We start from the raw sequence: 25,366 nt of genomic DNA, 5'->3' as shown, positions 1-25,366 counted from the left end.
AATGTGTGTGTGTGTGTGTGTATGTGTGTGTATACACATATACACACACACATATATTCCTCAGATGTGGTCCACGTTTTTTTTGTTTTGTTTTTTGTGTTTTGTTTTTTTAAACAGAAAGCCTTTGCTGGTCTCAAGCTCCTCATGTAGGCTAGGCTGACTGGCTAGCAAGCCCCAAGGGTATGCCTATATCCCTCAGCAGTGCTGGGGTTGCCAGTAAAAACTGCTTACCACCTGCATTTTTTTTTTTAAGTAAATTCAGGGATTGAACTCAGATCCTCTAGATTACATGGCTAGTATTTCATTTTTCTGTATTTTCCAGCTCCTACTGTATAAAAAATGTTAATTAGAAAATTAAAGAGAAAAGTATTAAGAAAATAACAACAATTTCAGATAAATGGAAACTAAGGAATGTATCACCAACAGACCCATGCTCTAAGCTAAAGGGCATTCTTTAAATGTCCTTTAAAAGAAAATGACACCAGATGGATATTCCATCTGCCTTGTTTAACACCCTAGGTATGATTTTAGCAGGGAATATAGAAGAGTCGAGAAATAGTGTATGTTAGAAATTCCATAGAATGGAGGTTCATGTGGTATTAGAAAAAGACTGTGTTCATACCCTCATTTGCTTAATGAAAAGTCTCAGTAACCACTGTGCATTAAGCATGGATAGGATTCCCGACATAAGCAAACAAGAATGAAGGGCACTTTGCTCTTGAGCCGTGAGGAAAGTAAGCCTGTAAATGAGTCTGCTTGTCTCAGAAATAAGATGCTGTTGTGTCCACTCTCTTGCTGGTCAGCTCTGTGTCCACTCTCCCTGTTGGCAGCTCTGGAGTCACCTACTATCCTTTGCTGGGAATTGCTGGCTCAGACCCACCTCTCTTTCTCTACCAGACATTTACTCGGAGCTTCTCAAAGAACATGAAGCTTGAAGCTGTGAACCCCAGGAATCCAGGAGAGGTGTGCGTGGCCACTGTGGTCAATGTGAAAGGGCGGATGTTATGGCTCCATTTAGAAGGTATGTACAATCAGCTGCTGTTCAGGAGAACTTGGGGGTCCTCTCCAGAGGGTGGCGTAGAGGAGAATTCAGCACTCTCATAAATGCCCCCCTTGTTACCCTTCTATTTAAACAGATCTTAAATTATTCAGTGTTCTTAAATAAGTGAAACTAATCAAATACAAATTCATTCCAAGGCGCTCATCTTAACTAATAATTTCATGAAATGAGATGCTGGCGAGATAATTATGTTTGGAACACACTGGTCTTTTTACATCTATGATTATAAAAGCTAATGTTGCAATTAAATTAATATGAGTCACTAAAAATGGTATTTGAGGTCTTGGTCATTATGAGAACAAAATGATATATTTGCATTTTAATGTAGGCATACCCTTCACTTTGGTTTCTTCTGTAGATGTTTTATTTTTCCTCAAAATACCAACAGGGGAATGGCTTCTCTCTCCAAATACATTTAAGCTTTTTTCTTTTCCTTCAATGATGTTGAGACAGTTCTTTACGGATACAGTTTATTTTAGGATATACAGAAAACTCAGAGTAATGTATTTTGTGACTAAAACATTTTAGATTTAGGTAGAACATTGTGTTTTTCATGTGTTGCATTTTGATTTAGAAATAATTAAAATAGCTTGTCTGAAAGGTTTTTTCCCATCTTTTCATAACATGATGATAGAATTCAATTATTTGATGCATACATAAAATGTAAGACTTGATGAAGCTACAATAACGTCTAGATTTCTGGGTATGTGCGTAGTTGATATCTTATGGGATGTGCCTGTCAGTATCTCAGTTACTTTTCTATTACTGTGATAAAACACCATGACCAAGGCAACTTATAAAGAGAAAGCATTAGATTGATTTCAGAGGGTTAGAGTCCATGATTGGGGCGCTAAGGCAGCAGCAGAATCAGCAGAGACTTCACATCTTGACTCACAACCACGAGGGAACACTGGGAAGATCAACAGTCTTTTAAAACCTCAAAACTTGCTCCCAGTGACCCACTTCCTCCACCAAGGCCACACCTCCTAATCCTTTCCAAACAGTTCCACCATCTAGGGGCCATGAGGTTATGAGGGGCATTCTCCTTCAAACCAGCACACTGGTGAAAAAGAACATGTAGAAGAAAGGCACTAATATCATGTGATCCTTATTTTCTGTGCACGCAAGTCTGAACGTTATATGGCAGGTTCTCAGATTAGTTCGTAGTCTCATAAACATAGTCAAGTAGATTGGAGACATCTTACATGTCATCATGGCATTAATTTTCAGATAATAATGTAAACATTGCTGTAGGTCAGGTGTCAAAATCCATCTGAAGTTAAGTGATTCTGAGAATGGTTTTGCCTTATGGATTCCTAGCAAGCGGCTTCTACTTACTTCAAAACAAAGTTATAGGCAAATTGGTTACACTTGTGCACTTACAAAGGAGGCACCTCTGGTTTGGTTGCTACTTGTAGACTCAGATCAGTTGCTGTTGCTTTTGGAGTCATGAGGTCACCCCGGTGACCTTTTGTACTTCACTTCTCTCTACATCTACTGAGCTACAGTAATGAGACTGGTGTTCGCTTTGTATTAGCTGCAAAACAGAATCAGTGCCTTTAGAAGCCCGTGTTTCCTTGTTCTTGTTTAGCACATTATGGTTGGGATTCCGTGGAGTCGTTATTTATTTAGCAGTTTCTCCTTTCAGTATGCTTTGCAGCTGTTAATTATCTAACACAAACAGCAGCATGAGGGTCCTGATTTTCATAGCTGGAGAAACCAGGGAAGCCATTAAGATCTACCCGGGGTTCGTTTTCGATGCTCTTGACATTTTCCAGTGCTTAATTCACTAGACACTGCAGCGTCCTGCTTCTTAAAAGAGAGAGATGAGCAATTTAATCCATATTTAACATTTTTGACCATACTTTTTTTTCCTGATTTCCTCAAGATACAAATTTTGAGTTTTAAATGAAAAAAAAAACTACCTAAAACATCAAACAAACCACCAAACTCCCACCTCATGTCCAGTGTTATTTTTTTACATTTACATTATTTTGTGTAATAGTGAAAACTAAGAAACAAAAATTAGGAGAAAAAAAAGTATACATCTGCCAGACCTAATTTATATTTTTAAAAAGTGCCTGTAAACTATTGGTTGAATATTTCCTAATGATTGTTGAGTATTTATATAGAGTTATTGGTCAAAATCATACCCTTTTTTCATTACTTAAAAGATACTTGCTGTGGAGGTGTGAGGCCCTGAATTTGGATTCTGTGTGTCCATGTAAAAAACTGTTGCAAGGTGTGCTGTCATGTCAGTACTGGGAAGGCAGCAATAGGTGGATCCCAGGGCCGCACTGGCCAGCCAGTCCACATGCATTACTAAGCTCCATGTTTAGCGGAGAGACACTGTCTCAAAAAGTAAGGTCGTTGATGTTTAAGTAAGACACCCAACAATGTCCTCTGGTCTCTGTATGCTCATATGTGTGTGTATGCACATGCAGGCATGTGTACACAAATACACACAGCATATATTAAACTCCAGACCATCTTCTTGATTTTGCTTGAATGTTACTTACTTTGTTTTGTTTGGACTTTGGGCTTAGAGGTCCTTTAAAAATTGTCACCTTCTAAAGAGAGGGAGCCCAGTGGCACCAATTTCTCTTCATTTTATAGTTTTATCTACAGATAGCATCTCTGTCCTCAGTCCTGAGGATAAAATGATAGAGCTTCATTATGGTCACTTTGTGGCTATTAAATTACTTTATAGGATAACGATTATTCTGATTACAGGCCATTTATCTGACACTTTAAATTTATAAAAGACTTTATAACAATTTTATTAGTTATTTTAATGCATTAAATCAGTTTGAAGTCTTTTCAGTGCATGGCTGATTGACTACTTTTAGGTAATTAAAATGATCCTTTCTAGTTAATATCTGACTCCTTAGGAAGCCAGATCATTCTTTAAGTATCTTTTAGAAGGTCTTTTACTAAGAAGAATTTAATGAATAAAGTATATGAGATTAATGTAATATTTTTAGTTCATAATGGGAAAAGATTCTAATTCTCACAAACCACTGACTGGAAGGAAGATGCATTATAATAGGCCTTAGTGTCTGGGGATGGATGCTGTACTGTTTTTCTCATCTTGTTATTCCAATGTAGGTGATCCTGTGTAAAGCTATGAACACTATTCGTAGACAGTACCATACTTTCAGTTTTGATGTGTCTAGTACAGCAGCTATGATCTGGACCACGTGCTCATTGGTCAGTCTTCTCATCAATGACTGAACCCGATCCCTGATCACTTTCTTGTGCAGCAAATATGGCCTGTTTTTTCACTTGTTTTCATGGCTCTGTTGTCCTTAAGTGGGATCATTTTGCTACACTGCCTTCCTTGACTTCTCTTGTGCTATCCACTTCCCAAGAATCCTTTCTTTTGGATACTTGTGGGAAAAATTATAGGCCGCTGCGGTGGTGGTAGAGGCCCGGAGGCTTTCCACGCTGCGCGGCAGAAGGTCTAAGGTTCCAGCGGCTGGAGGTGTTGGCAGCGGCAGGCCCCAGTGACACGAGGAAGTCCTTGGTTCCAAAAAGGTTTATTGTCATGGCGGATGGTAGATGGATCTGGTGTTCTGGGGGCGTGCCGAACTCCTGCCAGTTCTCATGTAGAGTCTCAGGGTTCTAGACACATGATCAGCCATGAACCAGAATACCCTTAAGCAGTCCCACAGATACTTTATGAGATACAAGTTTCCTGTCTCTTATCCAAAACACAGAGTGCAGACTTTAGTGTTTTTGAATAGTTACTTGTACATGGGATCCAAATCCAAGCCAGAAATCACATCACACAACTCTGTCTTTGTCTCTGTCTCTCTGTCTCTATGTATGTCTCTCTCTGTCTTTCTGTCTCTCTCTCTCTCTCTTTGTGTCTCTCTCTCTCTGCCCTATGTGGGTAGTTATACAGTATATGTCTAAAAGTAGTTTTGTGCAGGATTTTCCATTATTAATAATGCTTTTATGATGTGCTGTCACACAATTCTCTTGTGTGTTCTTATTGAGACTGGAGTCTATCTATCCCAGGTTGGTCTTGAACATGTTATATAGCCAACGATAACCTAAAACTCCTAATCTTTCTACTTCTATTTCCAAATGTTGGGATTTCAGGCATGAGCCGCCATACCCAGCCTCTTTGCACTTATTCCTGGCATGTCAAGGTAAACCATAGCTATTTTGCTAATAATATGGGAGCCTTCAAAGAGAAAGAGACACATGCTTGATATGCAACCCGTGATATACTGGGATTAAGAAATGAACACTTGTGAGATGCCGGGTGTAAGTCTCACACCTTAGTACACTTACTAACTGCTTTGTCATTGTCTTTTCTGTACCTCATATTACTTGTCTTGAAAATAGGGATGCAATAGTCCGTCTCTCAGGATTGCTATGGATTAAACCCATGGAAAAGAATCTGGCCTGTAGTAAGATCTATGAATATCTTCCTCTGTGGAATGTGGTTCTCTCTGTGTACACATACATACACGAACAGGTTCACACAGGCATGTTTTCATATCCAAGCACACACACGACCACTTACACACACATGCATGAATGTACACACACACACACACACTCCTTCAGTTGTGTTGGTACCATTTTCTTTTAGACTATGTATTTTCTCTAACTTTAATCTTTTCTTCTTGCCAGCCACCGGTCTGTTCTCTCTTTATTCCTGAGGAGTTTGACTCCAAGGCAGACAAAGAGATGCTCCAAAGGCTCCTTTGTTGCTTGGTATTGCAGAGGGAACAAGCACTACAGGTCACAGCCAGGGCTCCATCCATCACTTGGTCTGGTTGCTTTCCTCTCATCTTATGTTTTCTCTTTTCATCTCATCCCCAAGCCTGTCCACATTAGCCATGCCCTTTGAGTTTGACTAAGAACATTAACCAAAGTGAAGTTGTTCCCTGAAACACCTCTTACCTTTATTTCCATCCCAGCTTTTAAGGAAGATGAAAAAGGTTGCGCCAATTCTATTACTGAAGTAAATGAAAAAACATTTACTTATATGATGGTTGGCTCGGACCTTTCTCCCCTTGCATCCCTATTGCTGTGGTACCCTATACCATCTCCACTCTCCTGTGGGGTTACCTGTCCTTCCTCTCTCTTGTGGCTTGCAGGAAGTGATATAACCATAGATTTTGGACCGTGACAGGATCTGAAGTGCCCTGCCAAGCCATCTTCCCGTGCTATTCTGATATCTTGAGTTTGAACAAGTCAGCATCTCTGTTGAAGTAGCCTGTGTCATTGACTAGCTTGTGCTGCTATACAAAGTTCTAGCAATCACACAGGCAGAGTCTTGGGATCTGAGATTAGAGGACAAAAGCATTGGAAGATGGAAAATCATCTTTAAGGTTTCTACCAGAGTCCCACATATTCAGATGTTTGTAAGTTTACTTCAGGACTAGGGAAGTTCTTTTAGCAATGATTTCATTGTATTTTTTGGATGGTAACTTGAATGTTGTTAATTTGACCTTAATGACACCCCGGTGTTTATACACAAAATATTTTTTTCCTTATTGACTGTGCTGTGCTGTTGTTACTCCAGGAGTTGTGGAGACTGTGTTTGTAAAGGAGAACATTTACAGAGGTAGAAAACACACAAACTATCTTGGGCTAGATTCTCGCTCTTGGTCTCAGATTCCCTCCTTCTATGCATTTTGCTCTTTTCTTATGGGATATCACCATTGGTATTTCCCAGTGCAACACACACACACACACACACAAACACACACACACACACAGAGAGAGAGAGAGAGAGAGAGAGATCTCCTCACCCCTTGAAAACAGACGTGTGTGTTCTACTCATGGTTCTGCACCCTGTGTTTTTTTACCTCACATACATGTTGGGGATCATTACAGTAAGTATTTAATAGCTGCAGAATGTTCCATCATAGGGTATATTCAATGGAATATACCCTACATTATTCGAATACTTTCCCATGGAGGGAGTTATCTGCTTCCTGATGGGTTTTGAGATGAACCTTCTAGATTAGCATGAACAAGTGGTACTGATGGGTCTCAGCTTAGACAAAGTCAGAGTGTGAGTGTGGTCCTATCTACAAAGGGATTTTCTTTTACCTTCATAAGTATTTTTATAAAGTCTTCAAGATTTTATACAGCATGTTTTGCTTACATATTAAGTGATAGATATTGCATTGACACTTTGGTGAAACCTCTAGCTTTGTTTCTATAATCCCAAGAGTTCTGGATCAAGCAAGGAAGAGTCCTGGACACATGCATCATTTTCTAAGCTGTTAGGACTCCAGTCTTCAAAATATTAGATTTTCCTTAAAATGTTAACTGGAATCTTGCTAGATGTATCTAGATTTATGCTACTCACAGCAATTGATAAGGCTGATATAAGGAAGTATGAAATTACTACTCACAGCAATTGATAAGGCTGATATAAGGAAGTATGAAATTGCTACTCACCACCCAGAATGGAGTTTACAAGATTGACATCAGGAGAAACTTTCCTGGGTGACACCCACATTGCTTACTTGTACAAGAATTTTCGTTTTTCCTCCCTCTCACCATCTCTCCCTGCCCCCTCCTCTATTGGTGTAGTATATGTATGTGTGGGACACATACAGAATCCAGATTCCTTTCTGTACTGGCTGGTTTTGTGTGTCAACTTGACACAAGCTGGAATTATCACAGAAAAAGGCGCTTCAGTTGAGGAAATGTCTCCATGAGATCCAGCTGTAAGGCATTTTCTCAATTAGTGATCAAGTGGAGAGAGCCCATTGTGGGTGGTGCCATCCCTAAGCTGGTAGTCTTGGATTCTATAAGAAAGCAAACTGAGCAAGCCAGGGGAAGCAAGCCAGTAAGTGACATCTCTCCATGGCCTCTGCATCAGCTCCTGCCTCCTGATCTGCTTGAGTTCCAGTCCTGAGTTCTACTTCCTTTGGTGGTCAACAGCAGTATGGAAAGTGTAAGCTGAATAAACCCTTTCCTCCCCAACTTGCTTCTTGGTCATGGTTGTTTGTGCAGGAATAGAAACCCTAAGACAAACTGGGACCAGCATAGTGGGCTATTCCTGTGACAACCTGACCATGCTTTGGGGAGCACTGTGGAAGGACCTTGAACTTTGAGCTAGAAGATCCATTGGTTGTTAAGAGCTCTGTGGGATGTTCTGTAGGAGCTTGGAAGATAATGTTGAGAACAGTGCAGAAGATGGAGGCCTGGCTTGTGAAATTTCAGAGTGAAGATTAAAGACTCTTTCCAGGGTCATGTTCTTTTGATTGTGAAGATTCTGTGGTTTTGGTTAGCTGGGGCTGAAGAATCAGCTGTGATTAACAAGATACTAGAACTACTAAAGTGAAACCTTTGTCTTACTGGGACTATGGATGCTGGTTAGCTGGAGCTAAGAAATTAGTGTTGATTAAGAAGAAACCAGCATCACTGAGGTGAAATGGTATGGGAAGTGTTTTTTGAGAGCTGTGTTCCAGAGACAGCCAAGGTTGTAACTCTTGCTAAAGCTGTACTTGGTAATGTGTAAGGGTCACCCAGGTGGTACTGGTTTTTAAGGCATGAAGGGGTCATGAAGAGCTACTGAGGCTTGGACTGTGAGAGGCCATGGAAGGCCATTGGTGAAGGTGCAGCCTCAGATGCAGTTGATGGCCCAGGACTGAAGGGGTCATGCAAAGGAGTTGAGGCTTGGCACCATGAAGAGAGTCTATGAGAGGCTATTGATGAAGCCTAAATAACTTTAAAAGTCCCACAGTCTTTGCAAATTCTTACATATTAAAATTTCAATCCCTTTAAAATATCCAATCTCTTTTGAAATTCAAGACTGTTTACAATTTAAAGTCTCTTAACTGTGGACTTCACTAAAATACTTTCTTCAAGAGGGAAAAATATCAGGGTACAGTCATAATCAAAAGCAAACTCAAACTCCAACCGTCCAATGTCTGGGATCCATTTACAATCTTGAGCAAGTAAGGGTTGAGGCTTAATAGTAATGTCTGTGTGTCAAGTTGACAAGGAGTCAATTGTACTGTCTGGTTTTGTGTGTCAACTTGACACAAGCTGGAGTTATCACAGAGAAAGGAGAGGAGCTACAGTTGAGGAAATGGCTCTATGAGATCCAGCTGTAAAGCATTTTCTCAATTAGTGATCAAGGGTGGGAGGGCCCATTGTGGTGGTGCCATCCCTAGGCTGGTAGTCTTGAGTTCTGTAAGAAAGCAAACTGAGCATGGCAGGAGAAGCAAGCTGGTAAGTGACATCCCTCCCTGGCCTCTGCATCAGCTCCTGCTTTCTGACCTGCTTGAGTTCCAGTCCTGAGTTCCACTTCCTTTGGTGATGAACAGCAGTGTGGAAGTGTAAGCTGAATAAACCCTTTCCTCCCCAGCTTGCTTCTTGATCAGGATGTTTGTGAAGGAATAGAAACCCTGACTAAGATACCGACCTTGCCTGGTTTAAAAACAAAGCCAAACAAAACCAACAAACACAAACATAGGCGTTGGGATTTGTGCTTGCAAGGCAAACACTTTTTTGACTGATCCATCTCCCTCCAAACTGTTTTATATTCATCAATCTATTGGCTTAGTATCTGACTCTGTGGAGTTATCATTAGCATCTCACAAAATTCTAAAATTGTTTACAGCCATTGCTAAACTTAGGAAATGTTCACTTGTGTCAGTGTTATCTATAAATATTTATCTAGAGCCATGAAATAAGAGTTATTTTGAAAATTCAGATTAGAATGCTATAATTGAATGTTTAAAATGATTGAATAGAGCTGATTTATTTGTTACAGAGAGAAATTGTGACAACTTAGCTTCACATGTGTGAAGTGTTTCTGTATTGTGCTTAAAGAATAAAAAGGTTTCTATTATGCTATTCACTACTTTTAATAAAAATAAGTTATGATTGTATTATGAAAAAAAAGTAGTAAATTAAGAGCTTTCACTAACTAAAGTGCACACTCAGTGTTCACAATATCCTCCTAAGGATGGAGAAGGAATGGGTGCTCAGTCTTGGTTCTCCTGGTGCAGTTGGGACTGCTTTGTGTTTGGGACTTAGTCTTTAGCTTCTTGATGTGGGGAGGCAGATTAGGGGAGAATCTGATTTAAAAATCTGTAAGTAAACCATGAGATAAGGTGGATATCAGATGAGAGGTGCAGGGATATTTTTATCTTAAATATCAGTGAAGACATTGAGGCTAGATAGATTCAGAGAGTCACTGGCTATTAATAGACCTCTTCTCTTTTGGTTCTTGATTTGAGAATTTGTCCATTGCAATGTTTTTGTTTTGTTGAGAACTATTGGTTCCTTGTAGAATTTCCTTCTGCTATCTAGTGGATGCATTCCAACCTTGTTCTCCCAAGGTGTTCCATGCTTCAGCTCCTGGTGTAGGTCTCTCATCTTTTCTGAACATTTCCCAGCTATGATGATGGTTTGCCACAGGACACATTTGCAATTAGGAAACAGGATGTGGTTTTAGACAGTTTTCATGAATAAAAGATTTCCTTATAAAAAAATGTTCTGTGTGACATAGCATCTGCAGGTCAAACAGAACTGAAAACGATTCTAGGGCCTCGTTATGGGTCAGTTGGTAAGGTATTTGCCACAAAGGCACAAAAACTTCTGTTTGATTCCCAAAAAAAGAACCTGAGTGTCATTATATGTGCATATGGCGAAGCAGAGACAGTTGAGTCCCCGAGTCTCACTGGCCAGTCAGCGTAGCCTACTTAGGATCGTGGGCTCAGAGACCCTATCTCAAAAACTAACATTTGTGTGGTAAAGGAATGACACAGGAGGTTGACCTTTTGCTTCCACACTGAAGTGTATCATACATGCACATACACAAACATGAACTCATACTCATTCACAGACACATACAAAAATGAGCTACTCCAGTCAAAGCTGAGTGGCAAATGCATCGTCTTAAGAGATTGCCTTATTTCTCAGTTCCTAAGTAGTAGATTCGCTGTGGTTGTTGCTTTTGGCTGTAATGTTTGCTTTTATTTAGTTAACAGTTACTCTTTGCTTGGTGTGGAACAAATTCTCCCATGGTGGTTTACAAGCTGTACCACATGTCTTTAATTTCATAGCTACTCTTAGGAAAGGGGACATCTGGTCCCTTTTCGAACATATCTGGCTCTGATCCAGTTTTTCCTAGCATCCTTTTTCTTTCCCCATTTTTAGGGCAATGCATATGTTTCTTCCAAACTTCTATTTTATTTGAACAATCTCAGCTTCTCTAAATAATTTGTACCCATTTTAAGGCTACAGACTGGACAAGCCATCCTCTATACTGTTATCAATTTGTAAAACAGTCACAGGAATGTATTTCTCAGTCTTAGGGATGGTGTGTGTGTGTGTGTTTGTGTGTTTGTGTGTGTATTTTCTGGTACCCATCATTTTTCTTTCTCTTCCCACACAGGTCTGGAGACCCCAATGCCAGAGATCATTGTAGATATGGATTCCATGGATATCTTTCCTGTGGGCTGGTGTGAAGCGAATTCTTACCCTTTGACCACACCATACAAAGCATCCTGTAAGTGTTTCCCAGCAGAGAGAGGTTTGATAAACATCTGGCGTGCATAGTCTTGGTGACTAAATGGGCTATTGCGTAGGGAGGTTGTGACACAAAAGGCTTCAGGTGTTCTGAGGAATGCCTGTATTGGTATCTCAGTTGTTCCTTAAGCGCTGACATCAGATGGACATTTGGACATCCTTCTAGGTGACAGTAAGGGGTCAATCACAGTGCAGTCCATTGTTTCGTTTGGGAAAACTTAGGTTAGACATCATGATGTTGATGTTGTTGTTGTTTGAGAAAGTGTCTCACTATGTAGCACCTGGTTGGGCTCTAACTTCCAGAGATTTGCTGACTTCTGTCTCCCAAGTGCTGGGACTGAAGGCATGAGCTGACATCATATTTTTCTAATATCATTTTTTAGGGGACTCTAGCTCTTTTCATGTAGATCCCCCTAAAAGAATCAATAGGGCTTGAGAATAGGCTCAGTAGGTGACTATTTCTGTGGATGTATAAGGACCAAACTCTCCACACCCTATAACTCCAGCATTAGGAATCAGAGACGGGTAGATGGTATATTCCAGGAGCTTGCTGGCCAGCCAGCCAGCCTAGTGGAACAGGCAAGCTTCGGGTTCAGTGAGATAAGCTGGTGTAAAACAAAATGTGGGGAGGAATAGAGGAAGGCACTTGATGTCTTCCTCTGACCTACATATGCACATGTGACCTGGTACCACACACACATTCCCAAAACAAAAAGCAAGTAATCAAACATGATCTCAGCAATTCACTGACCTAAATGCTTTTAGCATTGACTACTAACAATAACTAAGCAATGCTTAAATTTAACAGTATATGACCTTGTATTTTTTGATGCTCCCGATACCAAATCATATTATTTTTGCTCATTTACCAGTATAACAGGTCCTCAGTCCATAACCAGTTATCTTGAATCAGATATCTTGGGGTTGGAGACTGAGCATCCTCTGTTTCCATAAGCCCTCTACATGAAGTGTGCAAAGAGGATCCATGCCTGCAAGTTCAGACTTGAACATGGGTTTTGGTACTAACCCGTCTACATCATGTCATGTAGCTGAATTACAACACATCACGTCCATATACATAAAGCAACTGTGACGTCCTTCTCCTGGAAACTCCATGGCTTAACCATCTTCAGACAAAATTCATCTTTGCATTTATTTCTCCTTAACATACCTGAAAGATACTTAAATAGTATGAGGTAAGGGAGAGGGTTCAGTGGGTGAAGCAGTTCCCTGCAAGCATGAAGACCTGAGTTCAGATCCAAGAACCTATGGAAAGCCAGACTCAGTGGTGCAGGCTCGTAATCCCACTGTTTCTGTGATGAGGTGGGAGATGGAGACAGGGGAATACCCAGGAGCTCACAGGCCAGCAGCCTGGTGTCTGTTCCCTTTCATTGAGGCTGACTTGGGGGTGTATTATCTTAACAATAGTTTTCACCTTATCAGAATTTCTGTGGAGTTTGCAACAATTTATCTTAATATGTGTTTATGTGCAGTATAATGTTTTCTCTTTATCTCCTTATCATCTCCACCCCCAAGATATCCGATTCAAGATATCTGGTTATAGACTGAGGACCTGTTATATTGGTACCCTTTAAAATAAAATAACCAGTGTGGTGATAAGATTAGATGCACTTAAGTATTTTTCATGTTTGATAAAACTGTATCTATTTTATGCTAGGAGATACCTTATAAATTTGTCGCTTAACTTTGAAAGCTTTTTAGTTTTAAGAGTGGACTCAAGGACTCATCTTAATAAAGAAATAATAATAATTAAGACTTTTCCATAAAGACTATTTTCATTATTTAGAGGCTTAAAAGACATAGAAAAATGATCCCTGTCCTATTCAGAAGTAATGAGGGACTGGGGATGCTGCTCTGTTGAAAAGAGTGCGTACCTACTTAGCATCCCTTAAAGCCTGGGCTCAGTCCCAGAACTACTTACTCTGGGCATGATGGCACACCCATGTAATCCCAACATTCTGAAGGTAGATCCTGGAGAGATCAGACATGCAAGGTAGCCATCAGCTATCCAGGTGTAGGCTGCATGAGACACTATCTCTAAATAAATCACACAGGTTATACTTTTACACTAAGCCATTAAAAAAGGATTAAATTCACTAACAGTGTCCCATTCTTTTTCTTTTCCCATTTTTACAGCAAAAAGCAAGAGAAAGACTGTCCTTGTACAGCCGGAAAAACAGTATGTATTGCCACCCCCCCCTTCCTTTTCTTCTTATAAAGTGCATAGTTAGCTACAAAAGGCCTGGATGTTTTTCTTGGGGCATCAGCTAGCTAGTAGCTTACCAGCCATGGGACAGCTGTTCCTCCTTGCACAGTTATTACGTGTAAAATTCAGAGCCTTCTACAGCCCCTGTGGTTATTTCTCATTTGTAATTTCGCACGGATGGACATGACTGCCTCTGGTGCTGATTCTTGATGGCCCCGTATGACAAGTGTAGTTTATAGATGGGTGATCTGTTTTGCTGACCCTGAACGCCTGCAGGCAAAAGTCTTCAGTGTCATCCCTGGTCTCCAGACACCTGTCTGGCTGAACTTGAGAAGTTGCTTTCATTCTTCATGCCTTAACATCCCCATTTAAAAACAATAACTGTTGAGGTTTTTAATTAAATATCAAATTTGGTTTCATGTGTAAAAAATGTTGACTTTACTCTTGGGTACGGAGATAAGTGGCGATTTGTGGGATGAGGGATAGAGATTTTAGGGTAAAGTTGTACATGCCGGCAGGATGTGTTTGAAAAGCTGGAACTTCTGGTGAGCCTTTTGCGCGTTATAAAATATTTAAAATGCATCCAAATGTTCCTTCCATCTGAAGGGATTGTGTTTTCTTAAGGAAACAAAAACATATGGTAATAAAGTTAACTGAAAACAGCACCTTTGCATGCAGGCAGGCTTAAATTTAAATAAAAGAAATGAAGCAGATACTTACAGCTATCACTGAGTGAGGATAATGACTTAGGGTGTTTTATATGCAGTCGTCGCTGAGTGCCATAGGGCAGGCTTGTGACTAAGCCTCCAGTTTATCTGTGTAACATGATGTAGACAGATCAGCATTAAGCTCTTGCTAATGAGTCCTATCTAGCAGTTCACAGATTAATGATTCTGGCACCTCACACAGATTGCTGGGCCCCACACTCACACGATTTCCGATTTAGGGTATCTGAGGTTTAATCTGAGAATCTGTATTCCTACATATTCCAGCTAACACCAGTTCTGTAGGCTCAGGGAACTGCAGTCTAATATCCACTGCTTGAGAGGATGCAGCCCTCCTCTGTCTTAAGATACCTGTTAATGATTTATTTGTCATTTAGGTGCATTTTCAAAAATTGCAGTTGCTATGTGGCTACCCCACGTGAACCCCCGTGAGCCCCAGATTTCCTATATTCTCTTTGTGTTACCCTTAAAAAAATTACATTTATCTATGAACATTTTACCTGAACTCTAAAAGAATAAGCCAGAATTAAAGTTTTAATAACTACCAGTTTACAGTTCTTCCTCTTGAGTCTTCTTTTTAGTATATCTGTGTCCCACAAAGGCACAGATTAAAGATGTCCAAAGTCACCTGAAGGTTGTTTTAATTAAGACAATTACAGTGGAAAAGTCTGACATTAATTATATGTCAGTTGTATTGAGAATGTAGTTGAAGACATTATTCCAAGTTCAGAAGAAACTCATTGGTCAGGCATGGCCGCTCAGAGGCATGTGTGCCTAGGTTTTTTAGGGTCATCAAATGGATTTGAACACAGATTTTTTTTCAAAATGACCTCCTTATTTTGTCGACTGGGGCTATTTTCGTACACACAGCCTACCTTGTAATGGCTTTGTCTTGAATTCCTGGCATACCAATTTTAAATATGAACAGTTCACGGTGTGCCAATCCTTTCTTCTTAAGCCTGTGCCCTTAATAGTTGATTTTCTTTGTCCACAGATTATTACCCCCAGTGCCTGTTGAGAAAATACCTCATGAGCTTTGCTTGCCGCCGCCGCCGCAGATGGACACTGCAGGTAAATACACCTCATCAAGGAGACCATCTCTTTCCACTGCGTCGTTGTGTCTGCAGACATGCTTGTGACTGTAGCCCCTGCCTGTCAACTTTGAGCCCGTTTTCCTTCCTTCTGTTGCTGTGCACTGACAGATATACATTTCAAAAAACTTTTATAAAGCTAAAGTTGTACTTTATCATTACTACTGGTCAGGACCTGTAGACAGGTCTTGCAATCTTCAGGAAAAGAATGTGTTTGACATTTGGCTATTGTAAATCAGATTAGCATCCTGCATCCCTGACCATGGTGAAGAAAAGGAAAACATTGAGAGAACTAAGATTAGCCATTCCTTTCTTGTCATTTTATCACAGTTCCACATGCCTTTTTGAGGCATAGTCTTGCTAGGTAGCCCAGGCTAGCCTTGACCTCTCAATCCTCCTGCCTCAGCCTACCTAGTACTAGGATTCCAAGTGTGTGCCACTGTCTTTGGCTTATCTATTTGCACCACTGCCCCAGTGACTTACATATATCCACTCACTTCTGATTCACTCATAAAAACCTGAGTCTGATTTTGAACAATGTTTGTCAACACATTAAGTCTTGCATCCCTGTGAGACAGAGTTGTAGCTGCCATTGGACCATCAAATGTGACTATAGGTATGTATGCATAAACTGGTAGAGCCGAGTTCTCTATAAATAGACTAGGTGAACATTTAACTAAAGGTCTGGGTAAAAGTACCAAAAATTATAAGTAAATTCAGTTTGTGAATTTAATTACCTTCCTTCTTGTATAGAACTTCAAAATGGCTTTTTTTTTTAAAAAGTCACATCAGTTTATAGTCTACTGCAGTAATATTACTCTTTTTGGTACATTCAATATAAAATTCCTATCTCCTATTTACTGGCTCTTAAAGTTTAAGAAGCAGGCCTTTCTGAATTGTTAAATTGCCTTCAAACGAATAGTAAGATTTCTGAAGAAATCTCACTGTTTCTCTGGCAAGTCTTGGCTGAGAGAGTACATCAGAGAGTATAGGGCCCTTAGTCCAAAGAGAGACATTATTCTGTATTCATAAACACCAAGAAATTTTACTTGAATTGGATGTGGTTGTGCACACCTGCTATTCCAGCACCTGGGATCCCATAGCAGAAGACCTGTGAGTCCCACACTAGTCTGGGTTGTAGACCCAGAGACCAACATACCCTGCTGAATGAATGTATTCAAAGGTTGGGAGTTCAAGCCCTGCAAGGGTAATTTTCTCTACGTTACACTGTCAATATGGAAAAGTCTAGCAGTGCCTAGTTGGCCTGGATGTGGAACAGCAGTTCTGACATGATGCTGTTGGGAACGTCAGTAGGTTCATCACTGTGGGGAACAGTATGGTCAACTTTACATCTGTAGGTATGTGGCTGGATGGAGAAGTCAGTTCTATGTCCACTCTGCCTTATGCAGGTCTCTTGCCCATATGTTAAAGTCAGCTTTTGAAGGTGCATTCCTTAAATCATTCCTGGAACCTCTAAAAAAGTAGCAACAGCTAAGAGTTTTTAAGAGAAATGACAAATTGTGGCATGTCCATAAAAGGTTAGAATCATGTATGCATGTGAAAATGGAGCATTTTCAGTTTGTTGGCAAAATTTGCTGTTTATTGACTTGTGGCTCTACAAAACTTAAGCAAACTAACAAAATGTGATAGAAAACCATCCAGGGAATGTTTTCATGACGATCCCAGATATCTCTCACTTGCTGCACGCATTCTCGTGTTGAGCACTAAAGTTGATTAACTCGAATGGGAATGATAAATATATTCAGTGTGACGGATACTTCTAAGACACTGGATTCTCAGCCTGAGGATCACAACCCCTTTAGGGGTCGATTGACTCTTTCACACGGGTCACCTAAGACCATTGGAAAACACAGATATTTGCATTAAGATTCATAACAGTGGCCAAAGGACACTTATGAGGTAGCAATGGAAACAGTTTTATGAGTGGGGATCACCACAACATGAGGAAGTGTGCTAAAGGGTTGCAGCATTAGGAAGCTTGAGAACCACTGTCTATGGGAAATGAGGGAAGTTACTGGAATAGGATGTACAGGGGATCGTATCTGTAGGACAATGTTTGTCAATGTTGGAGTCTGTTTCTTTCTGTATCTTAGATGCTATATAAGCCACAGAAAAGTCTACATTTACATAGTGGGAAAAATAACCAGTGTCTTAAGATAGTGCAACAGATCTGAAAATGTGTTGATGTTAGCACACAGGACACCTTTCTCCAAGAAGAAAACCATGCTTCTCTCTGTCACACTTTCAAACTGAAGTTAGAACGCTTGATCAGAGTCACAACAGCACTAGCTCTCAGGGAAGCGATGACCATTCAGAGTCTGTTTCTTCTCCAGATTCTTCATCAGTCAAAATGAGATCTGTGGATCCAGCACAGGTCTTGTCAGCCCCATAAGTCATGATGCGGCAATTCCCAACATCCCACTGTACCGTTCTATTCCAGCAGGAGTTGCCGATGAGGAGTACTGCTGTCCACAGCTGTTCATCAACCACCGCTGTTTCTCAGGTCCATTCCTGAACAAAGGAAGGATTTCCGAGCTACCTCAGACAGTGGGACCTGGCAAGTGCGTGCTGGTGCTTAAGGAGGTAAGGGCATCTGAACCGTCTTAGTGGGAGCTTTACGTAGTGTTCAGTTTCTAGAGCAGATCTTTCAGTCCTTCAACTCAGTTCAGTTTAGTTTACGTTTGGCAAAGCACATCTCATCTCTGGGGATGGAACTCTAATAGAGATTCCAAGATGACAAGTGACATCCCTGCCCATGTGAGACTCATGGTCTAATATGCTTCTCCCCCACATGAGTTAGGGAGATATGTTGAGATAGACTTAAATGAAGTGCTCTCAGAGAACAGGAGAATGAGTATGTGTCTTGAGCACTCAACATTAGATTAAGTGTTTCAAAGAAGAAGCTACCTTGGGCAAGCAAGAGGGACCTCATAAGGCAGGATAAAGTGACTGGCATCTTTTATTTTTATTTCCCTTTTAAAGACAGATTTCCATATATGCCATGCTGCCCTTGAACTCACTGTCTATCCAATGATGACCTAGAATTCTTCTCCCCCTCCCTCCACCCCCCAGATTTGTCATTTAAATTGTACACCAACACTCAAGTTTTTAATGTAGTGATAGTGTCTCACCCAGAGCTTCCTGGGTGCTAGATACCTCCAGCCCAGCTGGTATCTTGGCCATCCTCTCCCTCCACAATGCCTGCCTGGTACCTTCCCTCAGACAATAATAATACTCTGCTGAGTCTCTGTGTGTTCATGAGGCTTGTGTTGTGGCTTAGACTAGGCAAAGCCCAGGCCACTCATCTCCTAGAAGATACTTCCCATTTCTTTTCGGTTTGGGGAGGTGACCTAGAGTACAGGCTACCCTGAAGGATGTAAGTGGACATTAGAGGTTCTTCTACCTCACTGACTGGTCCAGCTGCAAGTGGTATCTGGCGGCCCCACTGGAATGATGGAATAGTTTCTGGACTCTTCTAGGAATAATGCTCTACTCTTGCCCTGCACAGTAGAGTCTCTTCAGGATCTCTCTTTAAAAAAGGACACCAGTGTGACTTTTTTATTGCTGCTACGCTATGATGAATGCTTTTTAAAACAAAATTCTGTGGCTACACTGTCCATTTATCCATTGAACAATTGTTTTTGTGGCAGCTTCTAAGAGCCAGGTACTATCTGAAATACTGGATTAAAACCCAGCCATGTTAGGCTTTTGACTATCTGAGTTTCCCATTCAGTTGTGGGGAAATTATATGAGCCAAACCTAGGGGTGGGCTAAAGAGAGAGGAGAGCATGGTACTCTGAGAGCAGAGGGAAAGGGGGAGGGGACAAAAATATGGCAGGTGACATTTGACTTGCCAGAGATGAGTAAGTACAATGTTAATTCACAGAATGAGCAGGCATTCACAGATGAGTCCAGCAAACGGGTCAGGCCTGGCTGGATCAAGATGCTAGGCTTTTTCTAGGTGTAAAATGTGTACAAGGTTGTGTTGTATTTTATGAATAAAACCCAAGAGGCTCCAGGGTTGTCTGGAGTTTCATTGTCTGTGGAACCAATGAGCTCAGGGGAAGCTGTGAGCAGATGGCTTTGCTGTTCTGAGCAGTTGGGACTATTGAGGCTTTCTCAGAGTGACACCAGGCTGGCTGGCATGATTCTCTCCACAGAGAGCATCTTCGTGTTTCTGTGTGCGCGCACTTTTCCACTTTGTAGCGGATGCCTATGTAGGCATCTGTGTATTGAGGCCAGAGGTCAATTTTTTTTTTAAGATTTATTTTATGCATGTCAGTACACTGTAGCTGTCTCCAGACACACCAGAAGAGGGCATCGGATCCCATTACAGATGGTTGTGAGCCACCAAGTGGTTGTTGGGAATGGAACTCAGAACCTCTGGAAGAGCAGTCAGGGCTCGTAATCACTGAGCCGTTTTTCCAGCCCCCAGAGGTCAATTTTATGTGTGTCCCTCAGTCATTTTCCACTTTACCTTTTGAGACTGCAACTATCACACTGGCCTGAATTATAGCGATTTACATCAACTGGCTGACCAGAATCACGAATCTGTCTATCCGTTTGTCTTTACCTTCCCAGCTCTTAGATTATGAATGTGTGTCACCATGCCCAGTCTCCTCCCTGCACCCCCTCTGTCTGTCTGTTTTATTTTAATGGGCGCTTTGGGTTCAAACATATATCGGTATACTTATGTAGTAAGCAATTTACTGAGTAAGCTACCTGCCTACCTTTTTTGTTTTAATGCCATTTTTTCCTAAAGAGAAAGGTCATCAGAGCTGTTGGAAGATGTTTGATTTTCCAGGCCATTGGTTGTCAAAAACTTCTGTGTATTTAGAAATGAATCTGTATTGAGGGAATGCAAAACGTTTAGGAGAAACCTGTGAAACATGGACAGATCTACAGTGGTTATTTATTTAGGAACATTTGACAGGTTGGCTATTTCTTAGTCAAATAGGCTGTTTCAAGTCACAACCTTGAGTGAGCCTTTTGTTAAAGAGGGAAAAACACACAGAAGGAGCGTGAGCAAGTGAATCCCCAGTGCACACACAGATGCTCTGGAATAGGATCGGTGTTTCAGGAGACTGCAGGGAAGTCAAACAGCCATGTGCTTCAGAGAAAGGGAAAACATGTGGAGGCCCAGAGCATCAGCGAGCTGGGGAGGGAGGGCAGGAAGTGCAGGAATGTTGCATATAAATGGTTAGGTCTCAGACCTCCAAAGTCAGACACAGTAAGTACAGGCCTAACTGACAGACCCGGTCCTCCACTAGCAGCACGTTGAAGGTAATGTGCCTGTTTGTTTGCTTGTTTGTTTTTGAGACAGAGTCTTATATATCCCTGGCTGGCTTCAAGCTCCCTACATAGCTGAGGATGACTTGGAATTTTTGCCCTTCCTGCCTCTGTCTCTCCAGTGCTGGGATTACAGCCTACACCACCATGCCCAGTTTGTGTGATGCGGAGAATTGGACCCAGGACTTTGTGCATGCTAGGCAGGCTGAGCTTTATCCCCATCTCTGAAGCTACATTTTGTAAACAGCTTCTTTGAGTATGGCTTAGCCTTAGGTCTGGTAACCAAAGAGGATTCATTCTGTCCACATCAAGTGATGAATGGATCCTAAAGATGACACATGTCTAGCTAAAGAGAAATGGCGATTACAAGCCAGGAAAGCTTATTTGGTAATACGTCAATGTTATTTAGGTTAGGCAGTAGGATCGCTAGTTAAATCTGACCAGAAAAATTGGCAGGGAAGATAGACTCCTACATACAGGAAACATGATTCAAAAAAAAAAAAAAAATCCAGGCAAGAGAAGGCAAGAATTTCCATTTCAATATAAGGTAAGAATTACTATCCGTTGGTCTGACAGGGCTCTAAGCATTGATTGGACTGTGGCTGATTAAGGTGGTCTAAGTTGTTTGCCTATATTAGTGCCTGGTATTGATTGACAAGTCAGGGTCACCAATCCTAACAAAGACACAGTGAGTGATCCTATTCCTTTACTGGTGCCTGCAGGCCTGATTCGAATGACAGGTTCTGGTTGCTAACTCAAGACTCTCCAATATCTACTAGCTACCTTCACCAACAACACCACCTTAGCTTCCGTCACTCTTTAGTGGTAGGCTATTTTACCTGATTAAATGATTTTGTTTAAGTCAAAGGTTGTTATTCTTAATCACTTTCTGATAGATGGCCAGCGACAAATTTAAAAGCCTAGCTAGAAGCAGTTTTCTGATGACAAAAGTTGGGTTTTGCTGATAGCTAAAAATGTGTAGCAAGATGGAAGGAAAATAAGTAAATAAAAAGCAAGCGCTTCAGCTCTGTGAGTCCAAGAAAAATGTGAGTCCCACCAAACCAATATTTATGCTAATGCTCTTCCTTTGGTACCAGAGCCTCTGCATGGCTTCAAATTTCATTTTGCTTAAAGAGAACGAGGTAATTGAAGCAGAGACAGAGTATACTGCTTTTCCGAGCCATCGGCAGTATTGGAAAATTAAACACTTTTGTATCTTCAGAAAATGTGAAATGGAAGTTTTCTCTCCCATCTGGTCTGCTATACGTAGATAGTGTCTGTAGGTGGATGGAGAGCTGGTGTCTGGAAAGGCTAACAGCAAGCTGAGGAGAGGGGTCTTGAGAGATGTGTGAGGGGTCTCTATGTGACAGAGAAGGAAGTGTCTGGAAAATGGTAGCTAAAGCCTGCATCAGCTTGTTTTCTGGATATTGGATTTGAGTGGGCTTTGTAGGGATTCAGAGAGGCATCCCTGACTGAGTGTGTGACTTCGGAGATGGTGTTGAGAGAAGATAGTTTTAAATAAGCTGGAACTAGAATCCATTCAACTCTGCACATCCCCTAAAAGTAAACTCAAGTTGGCGTATCACCTGGAGAAGGTCTTGACCTTCTGATGTTAAAGACCAAATCAAATCTTCTGACGATACCTTAAGTTCTGGGCCATTTTATGGACACCATAGAATTATCAGAGATGGATAATAGTGATGGCATTTTGTCATAAATTGAACCTGCATGCCCAGTCAAATCAGTGCCGATTGGGACCATTCATTTCGATTGGGACTCAAATCATTCCACTGTCATGCCTTCCCCAGTGTGCCAAGGACAAATATGAGAGATGGACAATTCTTGGATGTATGCAGGATTATTCTAAGACTACTGGTATCTTGAACCATCCTATAAATCTGTTTACCTCTTGCATCTGGTTTCTATTGTGATACTGGAGGTGTGTGCATATGCTCATATTAAGTGGAGAGCCAGCTATCACTTGGGGACATGAAACTAGAGAAGCAGAATGTCTTCTCTGATGAGCCATGTCATTGTGTCATGGAATGAGTTTCTCAAATTCTCATGATGAACTGGGACTGGACCAGCCAGGAGCTGCTGGCAGAAATGACTCTGAAAGCACTCAGTATGGTGAATAATGACACCTTTGTCTTTAAAGAGACTGTTCGGGTTGTGAATGTGGAATACCAATGTGACTCCTGGAAGTTGGGGAAATCTGTGTTTTCCTTTAGAAGTCATTTGGCTCAGAATATCCACCAAGCTGTAACCCTTGTGTTTATCAAAAAGAGAAGCATGTCATTCCAAATGGGAAGTCCCCTGGAGTCCCTTTCTGTGCTCTCCGAATCATTTGGATGTATTCAGCTGCCTGTCACTCTGTGTTCACATAAGCTCTGCAGAGGTATGACCTCGCTTCTTTGGCAGCCTGGACTCTAGAGATAAAGAAAAAAATTTAAATAGAGGGAAATAGACACATTGTAAATATACTATTAGAACTTAAAATATCACAATCTGTCCTTCCCTCTCTCTTCTGTTGCTACCTAATTCTTAGGAGAAAGGGTCCCAAATCCTGTACCTGTAGGAAGCTTTTGGACATGATGAACCTCTGTGAGTGTATCACTTCTTTGGTTGTGATGAGCCTCTGTGGTTGTATGCTTCCTTGCTGTGTGGCTTTCTATAGCAGGGCGTTCAGGTTGCTAGAAATGTGATTAGACTTGTAGGCATGACTACCATCAAGAGACTAAGTGTGGTGGTGCACATTGGATCCACCAAGATGGGCATCATCTTTCTTCTGATCTAAGAAATAAAGATATATTCCATACTGTCTAGTTAACCTGCTCGGCTATCTACATATCCCACTGGGTATTCTGTCTCCTTATCTGCCACCGACCTATGTACCTGCATATCTCTCATCTGTCTGTGTATCATCTCTTTTTATAGTATCTAACTTCTATATCTTCTGATCTATTTGTCTATCCTTTCCCATGTGTACCTACCTGTTACCTATATTTTTAATCTGTCTTTGTTATCACCTGTCAACCTGTTCATCAATCCATTTATCCATCCATCATCCAGCTGCATTATGCTTATGACATTGATCTTACTTACATCTGTCTTCTTCCTCACTCTCTATCCTCCAGATCTCTCTCATCTATCATCACCGTGTATCTATTATGTATTTATAGCTACTTATGTATACCTATCCACCTACCTATTTGTTATCTATCATGGTATTTGTCTACCATCTCTTACTGTCATTACTGTCTATCAAATACTTATGTCTATCTCATGATTTACTGTCTATCTCTCCATCCCCAGTGTGTGAAGCCAAATAGCAGTCTATTTGTGGAGCTGATGGAATGAAGATGGCTGTTAAATCATATCCATCATTGAAACAGAAATTACAATTAAAGAGACAGGGATGCCTTTGTATTACTGAATGCTTTTTATTAGCATCTGTTAAATAATAATGGCCATTATTATGACATTTTATATGTATATTTAATATATTTTGATGATACATATCCCTGAATATGTCCAACTAGTCCATCTCCCTTTTTACTGACGCTTTCTCTTCTCAACTACTCTCTTCTACTTTAATTTTTTAACCAATGAATTAGGTTTACTTATAGTAATGTGGGTGAGAGGTAGATTACAGGGTCATGGGCAACTTATTCATGGCTGAACCATGGGAAAAAAATGGGTTTTCTCCCAGCAACCTTTAACTAACCCACAAATCCTCAGTGAGTGCCAGGGCTTCTCATGTAGCATCCCTTACTCCATAATGAAACATTCTGGTCCTAATCTTATGCAGGTGTCATTTAGGTGATCATAGCTGCTAAATGTTAATGAATGCAAAGGCTCTGGCATTCCCCAAAGACAGCATTCCACAATACTACTTTTTTCTCCATTCTTAGATTCTTTCTCTTCCCCTTACACAGTATTACTGAGCCTTGTAGAGAATCCTAATAAATGTCTCATTTGGGGCTAACTGTTCAACACTCACTCACTCTCAGCACCTGTTGTGAGTCTCTTCAAGTAATGACTTTTCCCAATGGCACCAGAAAGAGGAAAGACCTTGTTGAGGGGCACCCTACTTAGTCACCCATCAGAATCAAAGGCAGAGGCACACACGTGCCTTCTGATGGTGTTCGGCTGTGCTTGTGCTGCTTCTGCTAGAAGTTCATGTTGAGCATCAACCCATTAAGAATAGTGCAGCAGGCTTGGGTGAGCCTTTCCAGGATAATGCACATGTACAGCTTGTGACATAGGCATCTGTTGGATGCCTGATAATGTCTGTGAAACACAACTAAAGAAAAGTGCAAGCTGCTTTTGCTTCTGTGGTATTGTTGTTCCATATGGAAGACATGATATACTCATTGAACTTTCCAATTGTACCATAGAGGAGGACTTTGTAGCAATGATGATTTGA

At 40.9% G+C, this 25,366-nt stretch overlaps 1 protein-coding gene across 1 annotated transcript in view; it reads left to right on the top strand.

Annotated features, from left to right (window-relative positions):
- The window catches only part of LOC114623178 (scm-like with four MBT domains protein 2), a gene marked incomplete at its 5' end in the record, with an annotated part of 57,724 nt that overhangs the window by 4,068 nt on the left and 28,290 nt on the right, over window positions 1–25,366 (top strand). Inside the window, 5 exons of the mRNA XM_028769858.1 lie at window positions 898–1,021; window positions 11,451–11,564; window positions 13,742–13,784; window positions 15,531–15,607; window positions 18,089–18,231. Of these exons, the coding sequence (XP_028625691.1) occupies window positions 898–1,021; window positions 11,451–11,564; window positions 13,742–13,784; window positions 15,531–15,607; window positions 18,089–18,231 (501 nt within the window). The remainder of the gene's footprint in view (window positions 1–897; window positions 1,022–11,450; window positions 11,565–13,741; window positions 13,785–15,530; window positions 15,608–18,088; window positions 18,232–25,366) is intronic.

Source organism: Grammomys surdaster, unplaced genomic scaffold (genome assembly GCF_004785775.1).
Source record: "Grammomys surdaster isolate TR1022 unplaced genomic scaffold, NIH_TR_1.0 194, whole genome shotgun sequence".
NCBI lineage: Eukaryota > Metazoa > Chordata > Mammalia > Rodentia > Muridae > Grammomys > Grammomys surdaster.
Note: the sequence above shows the minus strand (reverse complement) of the source record. Positions and strands in the feature narration are given on the sequence as shown.